At 32.7% G+C, this 25309-nt stretch overlaps 3 protein-coding genes across 6 annotated transcripts; 2 read left to right on the top strand and 1 right to left on the bottom strand.

The window, feature by feature from the left end:
* Positions 1 to 835: 835 nt before the first annotated feature.
* LOC132722014 (uncharacterized) lies at positions 836 to 10787 on the top strand. Its single transcript, XM_060706410.1, has 6 exons — positions 836 to 951; positions 2128 to 2225; positions 2732 to 2828; positions 7240 to 7427; positions 9037 to 9126; positions 10151 to 10787. Coding segments are annotated over exons 1-6 (720 nt in total). The 5' UTR covers positions 836 to 950; the 3' UTR covers positions 10397 to 10787.
* A 692-nt stretch (positions 10788 to 11479) lies between these two features.
* LOC132722015 (perlucin-like protein) lies at positions 11480 to 14167 on the bottom strand. Its single transcript, XM_060706411.1, has 5 exons — positions 14084 to 14167; positions 13660 to 13755; positions 12951 to 13036; positions 12505 to 12595; positions 11480 to 11937 (listed from the first exon to the last, which is right to left on the bottom strand). The coding sequence occupies exons 2-5, from the start codon at positions 13721 to 13723 to the stop codon at positions 11717 to 11719; spliced, it is 462 nt and encodes a 153-aa protein (XP_060562394.1). The 5' UTR covers positions 13724 to 13755; positions 14084 to 14167; the 3' UTR covers positions 11480 to 11716.
* A 4604-nt stretch (positions 14168 to 18771) lies between these two features.
* On the top strand, positions 18772 to 22516 carry LOC132722013 (perlucin-like protein). 4 transcript variants are annotated; one of them, XM_060706409.1, is made up of 5 exons: positions 18772 to 19277; positions 19638 to 19702; positions 20063 to 20148; positions 20880 to 20970; positions 21658 to 22516. In XM_060706409.1, the coding sequence occupies exons 2-5, from the start codon at positions 19639 to 19641 to the stop codon at positions 21879 to 21881; spliced, it is 465 nt and encodes a 154-aa protein (XP_060562392.1). In that variant the 5' UTR covers positions 18772 to 19277; position 19638; the 3' UTR covers positions 21882 to 22516. The 4 variants fall into 4 exon arrangements, with proteins under 4 accessions (XP_060562392.1, XP_060562391.1, XP_060562390.1 ...); XM_060706408.1 differs by having other exon boundaries at positions 19585 to 19702; positions 21658 to 22512; XM_060706407.1 differs by having other exon boundaries at positions 18773 to 19281; positions 19620 to 19702; positions 21658 to 22511.
* Positions 22517 to 25309: the final 2793 nt, after the last annotated feature.

Genomic DNA, 25309 nt, shown 5'->3' with positions numbered 1-25309 from the left:
ACAAGGCGTTATATACGACGATACATACAGGGCCTGGAATACGACGATCAATACAAGGCGTAAAATACCACGATCAATGCAAGGCGTTATATACAACGATCAATACAAGGCGTTATCTACGACGATCAATACTAGGCGTTATGTACGACGATCAATACTAGGCGTTATATACGACGATCAATACAAGGCATGGAATACGACGATCAATACAATGCGTAAAATACGATCTAGTTACTGCGTTATATACGACGATCAATACAAGGCGTGAAACACGATGATCATAACAAAAATATTTATGATGCGGTGACTCAAATCTGGATTGCGTCAAAGCTTATGAATATTTCAACTGTATTCAAATAGTGTGGCAAAAGTCTAATGCACATACTTATACAGCTGCTACATTATTATCTCTATATAAAATATAAATTAAAATTTTTTTAACCTTTTGAAATACTTTTTATCAGTAGCTAGTAGACGGTATCACATCATACACCGCCTCAGTGGTCGAGGGGTTAGAATCGATGACTTCTAATCCAGTTACCTCTCTGGCGTGGGTACGATCCCCGGGAGATGCTTTGGTAGTTTAGCGCGGAGGAAGGTAGTCTAGTACTGGTGTAACTCTCCAGGAACGATGGTTAGGAAACTACCCGCCTATATGACTGTCTACGAACAGAAACTCGGAAGAGCCTCGTTACAGCCGTAAACTGTTACCCTCGAGCTAGATATTCTGGTCTGTACATCCCATTGAAAGAAAGACAACTTATAAATTCCAGACGAAAATACCTTCAGTAGTTTAAAGCGCTTTAATTATTTATCTGTTCGTGTGACGGGTTATCAAGTAGTTCATGAATAAAGGGAAGTAAACACGATAAAAGTCCAGCATTCTAATTTTTGAACTTCACACTAGAAAATATGAGATAGTACACGAATTGTGGTATTCTGCAATAAAAAGTAAGTGACACTTTTCTAAAGACTTGTTTCTTTTTGTGGTGCTAAATGGTTAGTTCAACAGTTAACATGTTAGCATGTCTTGACCATAAAATGATTTATAGATTTATTTACAATACTAGGTGAGGTTCAACTTACAATAGATCTAATTATTACACCTAGGTGTAATACTTTTTAAAATAATTAAATAATGATACATAAAATGTATCGTCGAATGAGATGTAACAGTTATTTGCATATTCTTGCAGCGTATTTACACGAACAAGTTTTAATCCGATTAAAAAAGTTTTTTTTAAAATAACTGAATGTTTACATCACGTGACAATATGGCTGACTTTAACCCGCGAAATTTAAAGAAGATTTATAGTTTTATATTGAATAACGATTTAAATCGGGCCGGAACATATGCATTTTCATAAAGATTGTGTTCCATAAAATTTGCTGAAGATTTACGTATTAAAGGTACTCATAAATGCACTTTCAACTTTCCGTGCTTAAATAAAAAATATAGTAAAGTTATATGATTTTAAAATAAACGACGAGGTCGTCGGACGTTATTTAACATCCGGAACGGTGGAAGGCCTATTTTGATTATTTACAATATTAAGACTCACAATTAATTGTAGTTTAGCTATACAATTATCATTTAAGAAATAAAAAATGGTGATAAAAACAGCATTTAAGCGGTAATTTTTATCTATCAGAGGGGGGAAAAACCTATCAAGATTATGTCTTACTATGCCTATGGGAAATCAGGTTTGGCGGTATTTTGTCCATGGCTGTATAAGAACATTAAATTAATTAATACTCCAAAAATAAAAAATAGCGTAAGATTAACAGTCACATGTATATAATATGATATGATATGGCTGATTTAATAAATTTTAAAACTAAAGTTTATGATGGAAATTAACTAAAAACAAAAGTTAAAAAGGTAACTAAACTTATAAAGGGAGAACACTGGTATATGGCATTGTGACAATGCCAGGTTGTCTCCCTTGTAATAAACTGCACCTCTTATATGAAAATGATTACAGTACTAGCCATTTGTAAAAAACAAGGGTGCAAAATATTTCTTTCATAGCGATTATTTGTCTCAGAGGAACCAGAAAATATTCCGAAATTTCTCGGGTATATCCACAAGATTAATGTCAACAATGTTGTTGTTGTTTTTTCCAGTGTCAAACATGCTAAGAATCCTTGTGACAGAGGCAACGTCAGCGACTGCCTACCATTTGTTACCGATGCTAGCCTCTGGTGACGTCATCAAAGGATGGGTAATGTTTTCATTATCTAATGTTCCTTATCATCCCGTACTTTAATAAGATAAAAGTGGGTGGGCGTTGCGGGGGTGTGGGTTGGGAAGGGGATGGTCTTATTTACCCGAAAAAAGTCGATGGTTGGCACATGGGGTGGGGGAAGAGTTGGGGTCGTCGAAGTGGGGGAAGAGGAATGGTCTTAATCCCAGCACTACTTCGTTTTGATGTCTATTTCCATAATTTGTATTCATTATATACATATTTTACAATTTTATTTCTTTCTGTTAGACTAGATCTACGAGGAATTTTGTTTTGTTTTTATTTTGGATAGGTACATTATACTTATATTTTAATAGTAACATAATTTATAACACTAATCCTGTCTTGTTACTTTGACAACACTTTCTTATACGACAGTTTTGGAGCTCCTCTTGCCAATTTTCTGTACATATTACATATATAGTGAGCGTGACGTTTTAGAATTTTTCAATTTTTGATTCTGTTTGTTTGTTTTTGATTGACAGCAACTCGAATTGATGTTATGCGACTGTAAAGAAGCAGACGAAAATATGAGGGGTGTTGCTATGGAACTACAAGACTGCGCTTTTCCTTTGCTTTCATGTAAGCTTGTTTATGGTTGTTATTTTAATGTTTTTATAAAGAAAATGGAATTACAATTTTATTTGTATCTAAATTTTTATTTATTTATCCACTATGTAGACGGTTTATGTACATGTAATTGAAAAAACTCGTGTAAGAGTATAGAGTCCAAACTAGAGAACGCACGAAGTACATCTTGCCTTACTGATATATGGTTTTGTTGTTCAGGCACTGATCCAGTATTTATGACATAGGGTGGTTACAAAATTTCAAAAGTTTGTCAAAGGGTAATCATATTGCAGAAGGGGTTTGACGGTTTACTAGTTTACCGAGGGGATTTTCTTTTTGCACTTTATTGTGCGATTTAGACTATAAATCATTAGTTTATAGTTAAGCATTGATGCAAAACACAAAAACACATCCGAGGTCCTCTTCCACCTGGAAATTTTTTATTGCCCCGTTAAGACATGACACCTCGAAACGCTTTTTTTTCTGGGTCGCCGGTCCAGTTTATATATACATTTACAAAAAAATCACAGTTCTAAGTAAAATTATTTTAATTAAAACTTAAATATATTCCGTATACATAGCTGTGTGCTTTTTTTTTTATTCAATTTACATATTTTCTACCTTATATTTTAATTACATGAAGTAATAATGTTTTGTTCATATATTGGTTTACTATGGAACGCCTGGACTGTCTTATGTTAAGAATGAATGATATACCTGGTTAACTGTCTTTCTGTAGAGTCCGAGATACAAAATGCTGGGTGGAAATGCTAATGTGCTCAGTTATTGAAGTGCTATGTTTTGTGCTGACTGTATTTTATTCAGTCAAGTCAATGTATTGTCAGGTGCATTAGTCGTTCTGTTCAGTTCTTAAAACAAACAGGCATGTGGTAACACAATTATGTTGAGTTAAAAAGATATGTTGTTGGGTGTGACAGTTATTATGTTCGGTTATAATAATATGCTGTTTGGTGCTCTTCTCATCATGTTCAACCATGAAAAAAAACAGTTGAGTGGTACTATAATTTTGTTTGGCTGAGGCAGTATATTATTGGGTGATACTTTTATTATTTTCAGTTGCAATGACATGCTGTTGGGTGTTTTATTCCTTCTGTTCAGTCGTGAAATAGAACTGTTAAATGGTACAATCATTATCTTAAATGGTACTATCATTATCTTGTGTGCTGATTATATCTTCTTCAGTCAAGTCAATGTGTTGTTCGGTGCAAAGGTCGTTATGTTCAGTGGTTTTTTGGTACTATCATTATGTTCAGTTCAGATGATAAACTGTTCGGTGCAGAGGTCATTATGTTCAATAGTGAACACAAACTGTTGTGTGATACCACAATTATGTTGGGTTCATTCGGATATTTTCGGGCAACAAGATGGGAGCGACTAATTTCCATAGGTCACGTCGAGGCTAATGACCACTAAATTGCCAAAACAATTTTCTTCCCTGTAAATATCATCGGGGGCTTAAGAACGTTATTTTCATAAATTGGACTTTTAAATACCCAATGGGTATTTTATTTAGTTAATTCAGGACTATACTACATGTATACTGTTACAGTCATAATGGGTACAGTATATAAAACTTAAAATATGGGTAAGGGTAGCCTGTTAAAGTCACACATGACCACCGTAAATAAAACTTAAAATTTATCTGTTTGGTAACTTATAAGAGTCACAAATGGACACAGCAAACGAAATTTAAAATATAAAACATCATATACAAGTAAGGGAACCCTATTTGAGTCACACATGGCCACAGTATATGGAGCATATAAGTAAGGTAGCCTATTAAAGTCACATATGGCCACAGCATATGCAACTTAAAATATGTGTGTTGGTAACCCATTTTTAGTCACACATAACCACAATAAATGAACATAATATTTAAGTAAGGGAAACCTATTTGAGTCACACATGGCCACAGTATATGGAACATTAAATATAAGTAAGGGTAGCGCAATAAAGTCACACATGGCCATAGTATACAGAACATTCTATACGAGTAAGGAATACCTATTTGAGACATATATGGCCACAGTAAATGGAACATTATATTTAAGTAAGGGAAATCTATTTGAGTCACACATGACTAAAGTATATGGAACATTATATATAAGTAAGGGTAGCCTAATAAAATTAGACTCAAATACATTTCCCTGACTTAAACATTATGTCTAATATATTGTGGCCATGTGTGACTCAATTAGGTTTCACTTACTTATATAGAATTGTCTTTATACTTTGGCCATGTTTGACTTTATTAGGCTACCCTTGCTTATATATAATGTTCCATTTACTGTGGTCATGTGTGTCTCAAATGGGGTTTCCATACTTATATTTAACGTTCCATATACTGTGGCCATGTGTGACTCAAATAGGTTTGCCTTACTTGTATATTATGTTTCATATTTTAAATTTCGTTTGATGTGTCCACTTGTGAGTCTAAAAAGTTACCAACACATATTTTATGTTTTATTTACGGTAGTCATGTGTGACTTGAACAGGCTATACCCTTACCCATATTTTAAAATTTATATACTGTGCCCATTATGACTGTAACAGTATAGTATAGTCATAAATTAACTTGATAAAATACCCATTGGGTATTAAATATGCCATACGATCTGTCCAATTTATGGAAATAACGTTTTTAAGCTCCCGATGGTATTTACGGGGAAGAAAATTGTTTTGGCAATTTAGTGGTCATTAGCCTCGACGTGACCTATGGAAATTAGTTGCTCTGTTTGACGCGAAGATATCCGAATGAACCCAACATAATTGTACGACCACTCAGCGCATTGTCAAATGACTTGTGCACCGAACAGTATATCATCTGAACTGAACATAATGACGGTATCAGACCACAGTTTGTGTTCACTACTGAACATAATGACCTCTGCACCAAACAGGATATCATCCGAACTGAACATAATGACGTATCACACAACAGTTTGTGTTCACTACTGAACATAATGACCTCTGCACCGAACAGTGCATCATCTGAACTGAACATAATGACTTCTACACCGAACAGTACATCATCTGAACTGAACATAATGACATCTGCACCAAACAGTATATCATCTGAACTGAACATAATGACGGTATCACACAACAGTTTGTGTTCACTACTGAACATAATGACCTGTGCACCGAACAGTATATCATCTGAACTGAACATAATGACGGTATCACATAACAGTTTGTGTTCACTACTGAACATAATGACCTCTGCACCGAACAGTACATCATCTGAACTGAATATAATGACTTCTACACCGAACAGTACATCATCTGAACTGAACATAATGACACCAAACAGGATATCATCTGAACTGAACATAATGACGGTATCACACAACAGTTTGTGTTCACTACTGAACCATAATGACCTCTGCACCGAATACATCATCTGAACATAATGACTTCTACACCGAATAGTACATGATCTGAACTGAACATAATGACATCTGCACCAAACAGGATATCATCTGAACTGAACATAATGACGGTATCACACAACAGTTTGTGTTCACTACTGAACATAATGACTTCTGCACCGAACAGTATATCATCTGAACTGAACATAATGACGGTATCACATAACAGTTTGTGTTCACTACTGAACATAATGACCTCTGCACCGAACAGTACATCATCTGAACTGAACATAATGACTTCTACACCGAACAGTACATCATCTGAACTGAACATAATGACTTCTACACCGAACAGTACATCATCTGAACTGAACATAATGACCTCTGCACCAAACAGGATATCATCTGAACTGAACATAATGACGGTATCACACAACAGTTTGTGTTCACTACTGAATATAATGACCTGTGCACCGAACAGTATATCATGTGAACTGAACATAATGATAGTACTATTCAACAGTTCTATTTCACGACTGAACAGTCTGAATAAAGCACCCAACAGCATGTCATTGCAACTGAAAATAATAAAAGTATCACCCAATAATACACTGCCTCAGCCAAACGAAATGATAGTACCACTCAACTGTTTATTTGCATGGTTGAACATGATGAGAAGAGCTATTTTAACCGAACATAACAACTGTCACACCCTACAACATATCTTTTTAACTCAACATAATTGTGTTACCACATGCCTGTTTGTTTTAAGAACTGAACAGAACGACTAATGCACCTGACAATACATTGACTTGACTGAATAAAATGTAATCAGCACACAACATTACACTTCAATAACTGAGCGCATTTGGATTTCCACCCAGTATATTGGGATTTTGACCCAGCATATTGTATCTCGGACTCAACAGAATGACATTTAACCATGTATATCAGTCATTCTACACATAAGACAGTCCAGGCGTTCCATAGTTTACTCCTTGCCACATAAACTTGTCTAAATTACATTTCAGCTGTCACATTAACTAATAATTTTTGCGAAGCGAGTAAAACTGCTGACGTCATTATAATGCTTCCAAGCCAGAACATGGACACTGGTCGTCATGGCAACAAAGAAGTTGAAGTTAGTTACAGTTCATTACATCAAGTGGATTTTTCGAGTCTAGATACTGTTATGCACAAGTCGACAGTATCTAAAACAGTGAGTTCTTAACTACTTCATTAGCAGATATTAATTGATTTGTTGATCGATTTATCGATTTTTTGTTAATTTTTCAATTTTAGTTTTTTTCATTATCTACTTGCTTAGATGTATTCAGTGCTAGATTTGACTGGTGTCACTCAAATCAATGTATAAAATGGCTGGATACCAAAAGATGGCATGAAATATTTTCTGTGACTTTAATTTTTTTTTTCAATCTCGATTCGACTAACTCGAGCAAACGACTTAGTATGTCGTTATAAGGAGTTACTATGTCGTGCGAACAACATAATAGAGAAATGCGTTTTTTTTTCTTCAAATTTTGCATTTAGATAAAAAAAAAGAGTAGTACTGTTACATGCAAACAAAACAGTTCATAGAATAAACGGTAAGCAATGTGAAGAGAGCGATTTATTCGATTTATTCACTGGCGGGAACGATTAATTTGTCTTTATATCTTGTTTCAAATACAGAATAAGTTGCTGAACTGGGTAATACAGTGCCTTGGCAAATCGTTGCCGTCAGTCTCTGACATATGTAGTCTTTGGGAAGCTGTCAAACCAACAAACTAGATATCTCTAAAAAAAACATGCGTTTATGTACCACGATAACCTACAGCCAAACGCTTTAAATCTCAGTTTGATTTCTGACCCTGATTTAAATAATCAGTTCTGCTTTGAAATCTTTTGGTAAATTGGTTACATATAAGGAAACCCCTTCGCACCACAAACTATGTTCAAAAAAAATCTTCAGCTCCACAAAGGGAGAACATGTAGTCGTCGCCTTGTCCGTCCGTCCATAATCATATAAAAAAGAAGGAAACCACACAAATCCTACTAGTAAAAAAAGAAGAAAAACACTAAAATCCTGGTAAAAAAGAAGGAAAACGCAAACTCCTAATAAAAAAGAAATCACAAAAGTCCTAATAAAATAGAAGGAAACCACAAAAACCCTATTAGTAAAAAAGAAGGAAAACATGAAAATCCTAGTAAAAAAGAAGAAAAAAACAAAAATCCTTGGTTAAAGTGGAAATTGCGGAAAAAAATGATACATAAAGATCAAAGAAAAAAAATAAACCGTACTGTTGGTATGTCTGTCCGTCCGTCCGTCACAGTCTTGTCTACAGCCGCTTTCTACTGAGCATCTGAAGTCCATAGTAGCCTTGCAATATTATAAAACAATGCACTCAAAAACCGAGATCAATTTCCTAAACCATAATTCTAACATGCTATTTTTTAATTGTCCTACGTAGGTGTTATAAACACTATAAACTCATAACTAGGCTTTTTTATCTTCTACGTAGGAGTTATAAAGTCCTGCGTTTAGGAGTTATAAAGTCCTGCGTGTAGGAGTAATAAACTCCTAATTAGGCTTTTTTTTTATCTCCTACGTAGGAGTTATCATTTTTTTATAGAACATGTTAAATTGGCACCAGGACGCTTCCGTATATTTAGCTGATGATCATTGAAACACATTGTCCAACTTGCTGATTTTTGGAGCATTCATCCGCTTTAGCGATATTCATTGTCTGTTATTAAGAATTATTGTTACCTTTATTTGGGCTATTATTTAATAATTTTGATTGTGATCATATTTCTTTTCGTGTCAGAGAAGCGCAACAGTTTCCTGTAAGGGGCCTTTATCTACAGCTTGTGCAATTGCTGAAAGCGTGAAACATATCCATGAAGAAAGTGTGAAGGTAATACCAAGTTTTTATTCAATCTGGTGATTTCAGCTAGGTATAGATTAGAATTTGCACACTTACGGTGCTTTTTAGCTCGACTTTTCTATGAAAAGGGGAGCTATCCTACTCGCCCCGGCGTCGGCGTCGGCGTCACACCTTGGTTAAGTTTTTCGTACCACCCCACTTTATTTCAGAAGTATTACAAGTATGGCTTTGAAACTTACCATACTTGTTCACCATCATAACCTCCATCTACAGACAAGAGTACATAACTCTGTCAAGGTTTTTGACAGAATTATGGCCCTTTTTTTGACTTAGAAAGTGTATTGAGCTTGGTTAAGTTTTTTGTACCACCTCACTTTATTTCAAAACCATTGGAGGTATTGCTTTGAAACTGACCATACTTGTTTACCATCACGACCTTCATCAACAGACAAGAGGACATAACTCTGTCAAGGTTTTTGACAGAATTATGCCCCTTTTTGACTTAGAAAATACATTGAATATGGGTAAAATCCACTTATTGCCTTAACCCTTTGAGATATTGCTTTGAAACTTTTAATGCTATTTCACATCATTACCCCCATCTGTACGCAAGAGAAGGTAACTCTGTCAAGGATTTGCTCATGGCCATTGTTCACTTTAAAAATACAGAGATTCTTGTATTGCCTTTTACTGCAAAAACTTTTTTTATTGGCAAGCAATAAAAAAGTCGAGCGCGCTGTCTTACGGACAGCTCTTGTTGTGATCTGTGTAGAGAAGAAAACCAATACAAAAGGTGGTCCAGGTTGCATTTTCTTTTATATTTTTTTTCCAGAAATTCATTATGTTTATTGTAGAGCCAGCTCTAGTGAGAACTCCATGCGAAAAAAAATCTCTTTTTTTCGTAAAGTGAACCGCGTTATAACTGATTGTTCAAATACGTTATTTCACTTTTGCATAAAAAATAACAGATAAATAGTCTCTATATTTCAAAATAATAAGATTAAACACAGATACCTTTTTATGTGATTTTAATTGAGTTAAACGTATGTTTCAGGCAATCGAGCGTGAAATCCAAACGCGCCATGAAGAGGCCGAGTTCGGCTGCCCTCCAGATGCGTCACTTGAAGACATATTATTAACACGTTGTGATTATCACTTCGGACCCATGATTGTGGGTACAAAGACACTGGTCATATTTGTCTCTTCAAGAAATATAAATGACAGCGAAATTGCGGATGGTGATTCTATCGAAAGTATCGAAAATACTGTTATATTTACACGAGTTTATGCAAGATTGTAAAAGTGATTCGTTCGTTCTTAAATAAATTCATTTAAGGTGGCTAGCATATGATTTTTGAAATATAATAACAGTTATTTGTTCATTATTGTTTTGTTAAAGTCTCGCCGACAATGCAGTGTTCATATTCTTTCTGCGGGCATTGCGTAATAAGACTTAATCGCGAAAGTGGCTTCCGTATATTAAATATTAGTTCCCAAAATAAAAATGCGGGCCTAAATAATGAAACTTATACATGGCACAGTACAGAATGTCACATGATCAAAGGACCAATGTTGAAGCCCGCCATAGACACTTGGTCTGTGTAGGTTCAAACGCCTTAGAATCCAATATGTTTATTAATCAATCCGAGTACTGAAACTTTTCATTATATATCAATAAAACCTAAAACATATTCTTTGTTTTTAAAAAAAAGAAAAACGTAGTTCAACGTATAGACGTCTAACATGCTGTAAATCAATGACTATTGTCAATTTTTTGTTTAAATTTTCTTAAGAAGAAACAAATGTATATATTTTTTAGGCTTAGTGTGCCTTTGAGAAAAAAAGCCTATTTGATTAATGATACCAAGGTAGAAGAAGATACCTTATGTGACTTAAATGAAAACTGCATAGACAGTAAGAATTAAGGTTTGAAATTTTAAACGAAGCAAATTATAAGCTTATATATTTACGGCCTTACAATTTGTGATATTATGGTGATATCCGAAAATGGCAATATTTAGTGTAATAATATGAGCCGCGTCACGACAAAACCAACATAATGGGTTTGAGACCAGCATGGATCCAGACCAGACTGCGCATCCGCGCAGTCTGATCAGGATCCATGCTGTTCGCTATCAGTTTCTGTACTTGTAATAGGGTTTGTAAGCGAACAGCATGGATCCTGATCTGGATCCATGCTGGTCGCAAACCCATTATATTTGTTTTGTCGTGACGCGGCTCATTTGTCATAACATTTCACACAATAAACAAAATAGCTTTAAACAAAGTAAAAATTATTAGAATTTGCTTACAATTATTTAAACGTACACTTTAAGATTGTTTGGTATGCATAGGGTAGTTATAGAAAATAACTTTTTAACTTCTTGATACAGATCTTGTTTTTTAATCAAATATAGTTGATATATTCCTACTTTAGTAATTATTTATTTATCTTTCCAAAACAATAAGACATATTTATGAACGTGTACATGTATAATAGTCCAAATATAAACAGTAATGTTTACAACCAAATAATTTTCTTGGCTTTCATGAAAGAAAATTCTCACAAATTTTTGTCTGTACCATATTGTATGTGATTGACAATGCTGAGAAACGTATGTTATTCCTTTTCACACAAAGGTACAGCTTTGTGAAGACACATAGCGTCATTCCACTTATACTTTACAGCGCCATAAAAATACACACACTCTTCATTTTGACCTTGATAATTATTAGGCTCCACTGGTCCCCAGTCAGAGAATGTCGCTTGTATGCCTGTGTCAATCCATATCCAAATACCTTCATGCTCCTGGTCAGTCAGCCCCATCCACGCATTTCCAGCTTAAAATTACGAACACAATTTTTTTTATTCTTCTCAATATGTTTGTAATAAAATGAAATGATTTGTGTGTAAATATCTTTTACGTTGTAGAGACTTTGTCAACTTCTCGAAAATGGAACTGTAAATTACATTATTGTTACAACAGATTCAAAGGAAACTCATACTTAAAGCCTTATAAATTACTTTATTATATGTACCCCTGACTAGTTTTCCCATAGGCCAATGTGAGGCATTCTTACTGTAAATTAAAGTTTACCATGTGACTAAATAAAAACCTATAGAAACAGTGTCCCAATGAAGAATTTGTTTCGGGTAATTAAATAAATAACACATAAGTTTGTGAGTAACAGTCAAAATATTATCCCTCGTAAAAACACTGTAACCTTAGGCTAATGTCTCTTATTACCGTATTTCCCTTCAAGCGAAAATTTGACTGTTCCCACAAATATAATAACAATTGTTGGCAAATGTCACTCGATTCAACATTCTTATGTGTTTCCACAGTAACAATCATACAAAAGCAACCTGGCTCTAAAGAATTGTTGAAAGGAAAAGTAAATTTTTACCTTGAGTCTTGTTCAGTAAATCTTTTAGGAAATGATTTTCTGCTAACGTTTCCAGTCGGACAAGGTAAGCACTGAGATTTTGACAGTAGTCCTGATATAACAAACATGTATTTTTAATCAGATTCATTTCTTTGAAGTTTCAAATATATTTCTAAATTTCTGCATAAAACATAAACTTGGTAAATTTCTTTACTTTAAAAGCTTCAAAACCATGAATAGAACAAAATAATAGTCTAACATTTTACTAAATATAAACAATAAATGCAACATATCGAAAAAATAATAATAATTGAACCAGAGTGGCACTGGTTTACGATTAAAAAAAAATTAAAAATTTCCTTTCCTTGAATTAGAAATTATGTACTTATTACTGAAAAATGTGTTCAATATAAATACAGCTTTATGGTTACTTGTGTAAATTAAACCGAAAAATTTGTTACACATACCTGTGCCTCAGCAAATGTTAGAAGCTTCCAATAACCGATGTGGTAACAATGATTTTGATATGCTATCCAGCCGTCATCGCAGCATGCTGAAACCAAAAAGTTTGGTGTCTGCAGCCTAGTGGTTAAGTTCGTTCGAAGGAGTTCGTAAGGACTTCAAATCATTTGCCCCTCACCGCTTTAGGTTTGAATCCCGTCAAGGACTTTGTATTCGGTCATGCGAGGAAGCTACCTAGATAGCTTACGGAACATCGGTGGTTCTATTCAAGTGATCGTTTGTTATGCACGTTGGGGCACCTGCGGTCTACCTCAACCAATAAAGCTAGAAAATGGCTGTATGATTTTTTTGAATGTTGACTGACGTTATAGCGCACAATGCAGGCCATAGACAGAAGTCACGGATGTGTCTGTCTATTTGGGACTCCTCTTGCTTAAAAAGTTGCGCCACTCAGGCAAAGAAGTAAATATATTTTGAATTAGACTACACTACCTTATTCTTTAATAAACAAAAGATAAGCATCAATTTATATACCATAACTATTCAAAAAATACCTTTAGATATATGCATTTCCTAATGTACGTGATTTAACACATTTGTAAAACTACCGTTTTATACACAGGAAATTCAAATTACTTATTATTGTTAAGGAATTTTCATTTCCATAACTTGTATCGGGCTAGGAATGATTTTGCGTATTATAAATCATTTTACCTCTAGCATTAGTTCCTACCAGCAGGCTTGTAACAGTAAACAGCAATGCCAAAGCAGTCTTCATTTTACGCCGTGAATAGAAATTTTCTTGGTTGACTGCAATTGACAAAATTTATAACTTGTAAGCTCTTTAAATGTTCTTATTTCTTATCACATAATATTACTTATTTCTTCGGTATCAAAATGAAAATGTAACATATCAATTTAAAAAAGAGCAACAACAGAAAATGAAAGTAATTACTATTTTTTCTTGTATTCGCTTTATAAAATACTGAAAGCTGTAACTTATTTCTTAGCAACAAAGATAATTCATAAAAAAGCCAAATATCAAATATTGTAATGGTTTAGACAGTTAAATATAAATTGAAATCATAATATCACGTCGAACTATCAGCCCACTGAATATAATACTATTTCAACAAACACTTTCATAAATCCCATTTTATGTACAAACAATCTGTTTCTGCTTATCTGCTTATGTTAATAGAAAATAGAATCCTGCTCATGTAATTATTTCATGCTTGAACGACGGATATTAACGAGGGTTGTTCGGAAAGTTAGTAGAAGTTTTATTTTGTGATAATTTTCTCTAATAATATTCAATCAATATTGTTGATCAGTGTGGCGATACCACATGACACTATTTTTGCTCGATTCAGGTATTTTTTTAATCAATATTTGTGCTGTTACCTTACCGATTTTGACGAGATAGGGCGCAGAGTATCCGTTATTGTACAAGCTACCCACGGTAAAACAAAATTAAGGAAACTCTTAAATGGTTTCTGAGAACATTTTCACAGCTACGACCGAGTGATATGGTAGGTACACACTCAGAGATAAAAACAAGCGATTTATACCAAGTTTTTAGTTTTTTCTCTTTATATGAAAGAAATACGTAAAATAACTATTATATATTTACTACAATCAATATATCGAACTAATTAATTGCATTTTTGACATGTAAAGATAGTGCAGAATACGCTGCTTTTTAATTGATACGTGCATGTAACACACAGTTTTTCTATTCTGTTCCAATTTGTAATTAATATGTAATCCTCTTTAAAAGTTTTTTCTCTCATTAGAATACAGATACACTTATCAAATTTTCTATGCAATCGTTCTTATTTCAAACTTTATTTATTCAAATGATTGTATATAAACAACATTTACAAACATTTCACAATAAGGAAAATCAGGCTGGAAACCATTACTTATATCATTCCTCTACAGTAAAGGTAAATTTTCCAAATAAAGATAAATGTTGTGGTTAGATGTAAGCTCTTTGAATGAACAATGAAGAATTGTTATATCAATAACACATGGATTTGTGGGTAACAGTAAAAATATCATCCCGAGGAAAATACTGTAACCCGAGGCGTAGCCGAAGGTAACAGTATTTTTACGAGGAATGATTTCAAAAGAAATCATTATTGGATCCAAATATTATCAGTCTACCCTACTTTTCATTTTCCGAATCCAAAAGTCAATATCAATCCATATGATACTCATCTAGCATTGTTTTCATAATCCGAGTAAAATATCCATTTCCAAAGAAGAAAAACGGACTCCCTTAAGAACGCCTAGAAAAGGTTGCAGGCTCGATTTAATTGACGGTAGTGGTAATTGCAAGCTACTGCCACATCACCTTGCATCGACTGTAGCCGACTTCAACATTTAAACATGAAAATGGTAAAATTTTGTATAACGGAAAGATGGTGAAATTTTGAATTACAGACAATTCGCAGGTGTGTTCATTATAGATTCTTTAATAGGAAACGTTCGGCGTTTGGTCACCAAGTAAAAGAAGAGGCGAAGAAAGATGTGTGCCTTACAAAAACAATTCAAAGCAATAAGTTTAACTAAATAAAATGGAATTTTGATACGGTACGAATTTATGATGTGGTAGGTAATAAAATAAAGAACAACGAAATCCATAAAGAACGCTCAAAAGAGCAAAATTGACATTGTTGCAGACTCGGTTGATTAATCCTGATACTAGACCCGTTTTAATTCATCAGCTCAAATATCCATATCAAAATTATATAATAGAAGTTCTACAAGTATATTAAATTAATTCTAGTAATGTTTATGCACAATTACCAGCTGCCACATAAGCTCTTTACAAATGTCAAAATAACATTCTTGAAAGCATTAATCAGATTTATCAAGACTTTGCTACGTTAATCTTGCAATAAATCATCTGTCTTTGAAAAGGATTACATGTGAATATTTATTATGCTTGCTATAAAATGATTATACGTAATTTGTACGGTGGCTGATTTGCGTCTTGACGTATGAGCATGTTTTCTTGACATACATGCTCATACGACATGGAACAAGTCAGTTCCAATAAAAAGGTAATCAACTTTATTGGTTAACTAGAAACGAACCATATTTCACACTACACGTTTCACTAAAGCTACTGCTATATACATATTCGGTTTTGTTTGTTTTAAACATGCACGTATCCTTGGTTTCATCGGAGCATAATTTATTCACAGCAATTAGTTCTCATGATCAATACAGAAGCTTTGCTTGACATTATCACTGTGTGTGTTGGGTGAGGGGGATAAAAGATAAATATATTTGTTGTTTATTACGAATGCTTAGCTAATTTTGTGAAACACGCATTCATAAAAAAACAAATAAATTACAAGACCATGTGTCACTTGTGATGAGGTTGCATTCACAAAAAGAACATAGTACCGCTGTCGTGTCACTAGCTCAAAGAGATTGGTAGGATCGAGAAGGAATAAAGAGTGTTAAAATAGTATAGTTTACACTGCTTTATACGTAAGTATGACATTTGCAATAACGTGAAATAATTCAATACAATATATATTTATCTAACTGAAAAATTGTTACATAATATTTTCTGTGTAGATTTAAAATAATTAAAATACACAACAAGCGGTTTAATTATTTTGATTGTTATTGCTTGAAATACACTACGGGGGTATTTGCATTTTTTTACTATGCATATAATAATGTTTTAAAAGAAGCAAAGTTGTATCTATTTATTTTGTTAAAATTCAAATAATGTATACAGTTATTGAAGTCTTTATAAAAGCAACAATTTATACTATATTGTCATTATAGCATATCCAAGTAATAATATAATTATAACCTTTAAGTATACTGGGCTTAAGCAGAATGAAGCCTGCTGTAGGATTTCTGTTTGCCGTTACAAGCCTTGTGTTAGGAGTTAATGTGAGAGGTAAATGATTTATGAACAATTTACATCACTACCAGCTCAAAACAAATATAGAAAAAGTAATGACATTTGGCCTCGTTAATTATGTACTCGTATGCTATATAACTGTTCGTTTTTTTATTATTATTTTGCTTGTTGGTATTTAATCAATCAATAAAGTGGATTTAACGTCAGTGATTTCGTTGATATTATTATTAGTCCTCCAAATTTACAAATTTATGGATGTAAAGGAGGAACATTATGGCTTATTTTGTTAAGAATATTATTAGATATTTTTTCAACAGAGTGGTACGTAGTAACACTTAAATATTCAAAGTACGTCAAAATATTATACATCTATAAAAGCTAAACCTTTTTGTTTAAGCTTGCTGCAATGATGGCTGGATACCCTATCAAGGTCATTGTTACCACATTGGTTATGGGACGTTTCTTACATTTTCTGAGGCACGGGTGAGACAGACAATGAATATATTCTTTAACTATAGATACGATATATTAGTTGTTTACTGAATGTACACATAGTATTACATTTATTATATTAGTATTAGGTAATTAATTGTTTTATCAAGTGTTTGTCAAGGTTTATGAGTTTTATGAAAATTTAATAATTTAAAGCTGCATGCCTCCAAATGAAAAAAACTATTTCAGTTTAATTAATATGTTATCCTCTTTAAAAGTTTTTTCTCTCATTAGAATACAGATACACTTATCAAATTTTCTATGCAATCGTTCTTATTTCAAACTTTATTTATTCAAATGATTGTATATAAACAACATTTACAAACATTTCACAATAAGGAAAACCAGGCTGGAAAACAATACTTATATCAATTCCTCTACAGTAAAGGTAAATTTTCCAAATAAAGATAAATGTTGTGGTTAGATGTAAGCTCTTTGAATGAACAATGAAGAATTGTTATATAAATAACACATGGGTTTGTGGGCAACAGTAAAATTATCATCCCGAGGAAAATACTGTTACCCGAGGCGTAGCCGAAGGTGACAGTATTTTTACGAGGAACGATTTCAAAATAAATCATTTTTGGATCCAAATATTATCAGTCTACCCTCTTTTTCATTTTCCGAATCCAAAAGTCCATATCAATCCATATGATACTCACCTAGCGTTGTTTTCATATTCCGAGTAAAATATCCATTTCAAAAGAAGAAAAACGGACTCCCTAAAGAACGCCCAGAAAAGGTTGCAGGCTCGATTTAATTGACGGTAGTGGTAATTGCAAGCTACTGCCACGTCACCTTGCATCGACTGTAGCCGACTTCAACATTTAAACATGAAAATGGTGAAATTTTGTATAACGGAAAGATGGTGAAATTTTGAATTACAGACAATTCGCAGGTGTGTTCATCATAGATTCTTTAATAGGAAACGTTCGGCGTTTGGTCACCAAGTAAAAGAAGAGGCGAAGAAAGATGTGTGCCTTACAAAAACAATTCAAAGCAATAAGTTTAACTAAATAAAATGGAATTTTGATACGGTACGAATTTATGATGTGGTAGGTAATAAAAAAAAAGAACAACGAAATCCATAAAGAACGCTCAAAAGAGCAAAATTGACATTGTTGCAGACTCGGTTGATTAATCTTGATACTAGACCCGTTTTAATTCATCAGCTCAAATATCCATATCAAAATTATATAATAGAAGTTCTACAAGCATATTAAATTAATTCTAGTAATGTTTATGCACAATTACCAGCTGCCACATAAGCTCTTTACAAATGTCAAAATACATTCTTGAAAGCATTAATCAGATTTATCAAGACTTTGCTACGTTAATCTTACAATAAATCATCTGTCTTTGAAAAGGATTACATGTGAATATTTATTATGCTTGCTATAAAATGATTATACGTAATAGGTACGGTGGCTGATTTGCGTCTTGACGTATGAGCATGTTTTCTTGACATACATGCTCATACGACATGGAACAAGTCAGTTCCAATAAAAAGGTAATCAACTTTATTGGTTAACTAGAAACGAACCATATTTCACACTACACGTTTCACTAAAGCTACTGCTATATACATATTCGGTTTTGTTTGTTTTAAACATGCACGTATCCTTGGTTTCATCGGAGCATAATTTATTCACAGCAATTAGTTCTCATGATCAATACAGAAGCTTTGCTTGACATTATCACTGTGTGTGTTGGGTGAGGGGGATAAAAGATAAATATATTTGTTGTTTATTACGAATGCTTAGCTAATTTTGTGAAACACGCATTCATAAAAAACAAATAAATTACAAGACCATGTGTCACTTGTGATGAGGTTGCATTCACAAAAAGAACATAGTACCGCTGTCGTGTCACTAGCTCAAAGAGATTGGTAGGATCGAGAAGGAATAAAGAGTGTTAAAATAGTATAGTTTACACTGCTTTATACGTAAGTATGATATTTGCAATAACGTGAAATAATTCAATACAATATATATTTATCTAACTGAAAAATTGTTACATAATATTTTCTGTGTAGATTTAAAATAATTAAAATACACAACAAGCGGTTTAATTATTTTGATTGTTATTGCTTGAAATACACTACGGGGGTATTTGCATTTTTTTTACTATGCATATAATAATGTTTTAAAAGAAGCAAAGTTGTATCTATTTATTTTGTTAAAATTCAAATAATGTATACAGTTATTGAAGTCTTTATAAAAGCAACAATTTATACTATATTGTCATTATAGCATATCCAAGTAATAATATAATTATAACCTTTAAGTATACTGGGCTTAAGCAGAATGAAGCCTGCTGTAGCATTTCTGTTTGCCGTTACAAGCCTTGTGTTAGGAGTTAATGTGAGAGGTAAATGATTTATGAACAATTTACATCACTACCAGCTCAAAACAAATATAGAAAAAGTAATGACATTTGGCCTCGTTAATTATGTACTTGTATCCTATATAATTGTTCGTTTTTTTATTATTATTTTGCTTGTTGGTATTTAATCAATCAATAAAGTGGATTTAACGTCAGTGATTTCGTTGATATTATTATTAGTCCTCCAAATTTACAAATTTATGGATGTAAAGGAGGAACATTATGGCTTATTTTGTTAAGAATATTATTAGATATTTTTTCAACAGAGTGGTACGTAGTAACACTTAAATATTCAAAGTACGTCAAAATGTTATACATCTATAAAAGCTAAACATTTTGTTTAAGCTTGCTGCAATGATGGCTGGATACCCTATCAAGGTCATTGTTACCACATTGGTTATGGGACGTTTCTTACATTTTCTGAGGCACGGGTGAGACAGACAATGAATATATTCTTTAACTATAGATACGATATATTAGTTGTTTACTGAAAGTACACATAGTATTACATTTATTATATTAGTATTAGGTAATTAATTGTTTTATCAAGTGTTTGTCAAGGTTTATGAGTTTTATGAAAATTTAATAATTTAAAGCTGCATGCCTCCAAATGAAAAAAACTATTTCAGGAAAAAAATAATTTCAGAAAATATACTTAGATTAAAAAAAAAGCAAAACAAAAATTCAACATTAAAGTAATAATGTACATATAACGTGTGGGTTGTAGTTTCTATCATCTGTTACGTGTCTTACGCAGTAAAAGCTTTTATTATGTATTTGGACCTCGTTTTGATCTTTAGTGTCATTTGCAGTGTGTTAATTACTTCCTCAGTTCACTTCACAATATTTTATTTATTACTAGTTTTTCAAAATTTTGCTGAAAATTAGCATGAATCGATACTTTATCTGTATCATGAATAGGAATTTTTTGGTATCTTAATTGTATTGATATCCTTTCGTCAAATTTGTTGTCAGTAGTGGCAAGATATATTGTATTTTTGTACTAGAAAAAAGAAAGGCTGTCGAATTTATAAATTCTTTATGTGTTTTGCAATTGCTGAATGTGTGATAAGGTGCCATTATATGCAGACAAAAGAAACACAAGATCCGTGTTCGAACAATAAACTAATAGTTAATGTTTCAACATGTTTGTTTTATACAGACGTACTGTGACGATCGTGGTGCTTACCTTGTACGATTTGACAACATAGTTGAAAACAATTTCTTGGCAGACATTTTAAGGAAAACTAAAGGTAGTGTTTAAGACTTATTTTTCAGTCCTTTTTCTGTTGCTCGGTTTCTTTAAAATAAACTGGTTATGTTTATGCACAGAAAGATGTTTAGAAAGCAAAACTGATATAGGTAAAATGTTTGTAAGTATTGTGATCAATATCATGCACTTGTGCTTAACTTGAATAAGCGGTGATTCCATTTGAACCCCCTGGGGTCAAGGGTAATTGTTACTTAAAATAGAAAAAATGGTTTTCGGACCATAATTAGAATTAGGAATGAGGTAATATAATCAAATTTAATGTAAAGAAGGCTTATATGAATACCCTAGTTGGGATAGCAATTTATTGAAATAATATCTTGAACTCACTTGAAACTTCATAAATTTTAGGTTGAGTTCAATTTTTTTTAGACCACTTATAATTCAAAATGTCAAGGTTGCTGGTTAGGATATTAATCACCTTTAGTGATATTTCTAGTTTCAAGTATTCTAAGATATTATCAAATCTACACTAAAATTCAAATTGTACAATTTAAGAACAAATTATTGTATGTTTTTGTTATAGATTTATAAAGGTTAAATAGAGTATGTCATCACAAATTTCTAGTTTTGTACAGAACCGAATTCGTACAAAACATAGTTCGTTGATATTGTTGGAATTGATATTCATTCTTTGTATTGAATATTCATTATCTTTCCTTACATACAGCTGAACATACGTGGATGGGATTGACCGACCAACATCATGAAGGAATCTGGAAATGGTTTGACACAAACGAGCATGCTACATTCTCTGACTGGGGAGCTGGGGAGCCCAACAATTATAATAACGCTGAAGATTGTGTACACTTCGATGTCAGTTCCAACTACAAGTGGAACGATGTGTCATGCGGCAGTAAAATGTTACCATTGTGCAAAATTGAATTACAATAAATCGCAACATTTATTATCAAATTAATAATGATATTTGTATTGTTATTATTTTAAGTTTATATTAAAGTTCTGACAAGTTTATGACTCACAACAGCATGTATCGAATGCCGTGTTGTCCCGTATTGCACTTTAAACTTGATTGTAGCCCATATTTAGTGTGATTTTTAAGACATACCACATGCTTAATGTTCAACCCTTTTACAGTTGAACGTTAGGCTTTCCTCTTTTGATTAAATCTGACGGACCAAGTGGGAGACTCTATGATGAACAGTTCTTAATTTCATTAATGTTCGTGTTCTGCCTAGCTTCGTCGGACCCTTATAGGTGATTTTCTTGTTGCTCTGTCTTCCTGTAAGACATTAAGTACTTTTGTTATGATCATTGTTTCTATATGATAATTTTGGTGTTAAACTTATTTTTGGTGCACCATTAACTGCTTTAAACTCCCCAGCAGTACTTGTGCTGCTAACCGTTCCAAGGTCAGCAATGAATGTGAAATAATTTGTCATAACAGAAGCGAAGTACTTTCATCAAATATACAAAATAGCTTTTAAACAAAGTAAGAATAATTAGAATTTGCTTACAGTTACAGTAACAGCCAAAGTATTATCCCTTTTAAAACAATGTTTCCTTAGGCTAATGCCATTTTGACCAAATATTTCTTTTTGGGCGATATTTCTAATGCACCCACAAACATAATAACAATTGTTCGCAAAAGTCAACCGATTAAACATTCTTATGTGTTTCAACAGTTTTATACTCATACAAAAGCAATCTTGATTTAAACAAATGTTTAAAGAAAAAAAAATTTACATCGAGTGTTGTTTAGTAAATATTTAGGAAATCATTTTCAGCTAACGTTTTGAGCCGGAGAAGGTTAGCACTGAGATTTTGACAGTAGTCCTGATATAACAAACAAGCATTTTAAATCAGATACATTTCTTTGTAGTTTCAAATATATTTCTAAATTTCTGCATAAAACATCAACTTGGTAAATTTCTTAACTTAAAAAGCTTCAAAACCATGAATCGAACAAAATAATAGTCTAACAGTTTACTAAATATAAATTATAAATTCAAAATATCGACAAAAATAATAATAATTGAACCAGAGTGGCAATGGTTTGGTTTAAGATTAAAAACAAACAAAAAATTCCTTGCATTAGAAATTATGTACTTATTACTAAAAAAGTGTTCAATATAAATAGAGCTTTATGGTAACTTGTGTAAATTAAGACGAAAACAATTGATTGTTTACACATACTTGTGCCTCAGCAAATGTAAGAAGCTTCCCATAACCGATGTGTTAACAATGATTTTGATATGCTTTCCAGCCATCATCGCAGCATGCTGAAACCAAACAGATTGCCGTCTGAAGCCCTGTGGTTAAGGTCGTTCAAAGGACTTCGTAAGGACTTCAAACCATTTGCCCCCCACCGCTTTAGGTTTGCATCCCGTCAAGGACTTTGTATTCGGTCATACGAGGAATCTACCTGGCTCACATCGGTGGTACTATTTAAGTGATCGTTTCTGTCTGAATTAATAAACAAAAGATAAGCATCAATTTATATACCAAAACTATTCAAAAAATACCTTTAGATATAATTATGCATTTCCTAATGTACGTGATTTAACACATTTGTAAAATTGTTACACATTGGAAATTCAAAATTTACTTATCTCGTATTGTTAAAGAATTTTCATTTCCATGATTTGTATCGGGCTAGAAATGATTTTGCGTATTATAAATTATTTTACCTCTAGCATTAGTTCCTACCAGCAGTCTTGTAACAGCAAAAAGCAATGCCAAAGCAGTCTTCATTTTACGCCGTGAATAGAAATGTTCTTGATTGACTGCAATTGCCAAAACTTTATACTTGTAAGCTCTTTAAATATTCTTATTTCTTATTACATCATATAACTTATTTCTTTTGTATCAAAATGATAATCTCACATATCAATATAAAAAGAGCAACAACAGAAAATGAAAATTATTGTAATGGTTTAGACAGTGAAATATAAATTAAAATCATAATATCACGTCCACTGAATATAACACTATTTGAACAAACACTTTCATAAATCCCCTTTTGGTATAACCAATCTGTTTCTGCTTATCTGCTTATGTTAATAGAAAATTGAATCCTGCTTATGTAATTATTTCATGCTTGAACGACGGATATTATCGAGGGTTGTTTGGAAAGTTAGTAGACGTTTTATTTTGTGATAATTATCTCCAATAATATTTAATGAATACTCCTCAGTGTGGCGATACCACGTGACAATTTTTTCCCGATTTAGGTATGCTTTTATCAATATTTGTGTTGTTAACAATTCTATTTTGACGGGATAGGGTGCAGACTAACCGTTATTGTTCAAACTACCAAAGGTATATCAAAATTAAGAAGATCACTAAATGGTTTCTGAGAAGATTCAATTAGAGTTATTTTTCACAGCTTCGACCAAGTGATACGGTACACACTCTGAGATAAAACAAGCGATCTCTAACAAGTTTTTAGTTTTTTCTCTTTGTATGACAAAAATACATAAAATAAAATTTTAGTACTTTCTCTTTGTATAAAAGTAATACGTTAAATAACTATTAAAGATTCCCTACAACCATTATATCGAACAAGTAAATTGCAATTTTGACATATTCGTAAAGGTATACAAAATAGTAAAGAATAGGCTGCTTTTTAATTGATACGTACATGTTACATATTGGTGTGGTGGTGTAGAGTTATAATTAAGTACGGGATGGATAGAAGCCCAATTATACTTACAAGGTGTTTCTCTTCCTTTTCATATATCTTCTTCTTCATATAAAAATGAATAGAAGTAAGTTTAACTTCAATTGGATGTTTCTTGCTACAATTTATAAAAGTTATTTTTAATATTTATTTAGTTAACAGAAGTTTGGTTACAATTACAATGATATTTTAGCTCTGTCGAAACTGACTCATGAACAGCATAATAGATACCTGGTTTATAACGCTAACCACTTTTCATGTCAACTACTTAAATTATCTCCTTAAGTTCATCTAAGCTGCTTTGCAGCATATATAACAGAAATCATAAGGATTAAAGGTTTGGTACATGACACCTGACATTTTTATCTACCTCTGTTTAAAATATTGAAAATAAGGTCGAAATACTATTTCGAGGTTTTCAAACAATGCTTGATATTTAACAAAAATGTATTCTCAACCACTACATTATACGCTCCACATATTGGTGTGTAAAACTCATATGAAATATCAGAAACCTACACATTTAAAATAGTGCATGTTGGTGATCCACATAAGGTTGTTCCCACATGTGCACAGTTTGTTTGTTGATTCACAATGACTTCTGACATAAACAAATAACTTATTTAGCAAGTTGAGGCTATGACCAACATGTTCAGGCGATATAAATATATTTCGCTGG

The sequence above is a fragment of the Ruditapes philippinarum genome, unplaced genomic scaffold (genome assembly GCF_026571515.1).
Source record: "Ruditapes philippinarum isolate M1 unplaced genomic scaffold, ASM2657151v2 ctg1061_1_1_1_1, whole genome shotgun sequence".
Classification (NCBI taxonomy): Eukaryota; Metazoa; Mollusca; class Bivalvia; order Venerida; family Veneridae; genus Ruditapes; species Ruditapes philippinarum.
Note: the sequence above shows the minus strand (reverse complement) of the source record. Positions and strands in the feature narration are given on the sequence as shown.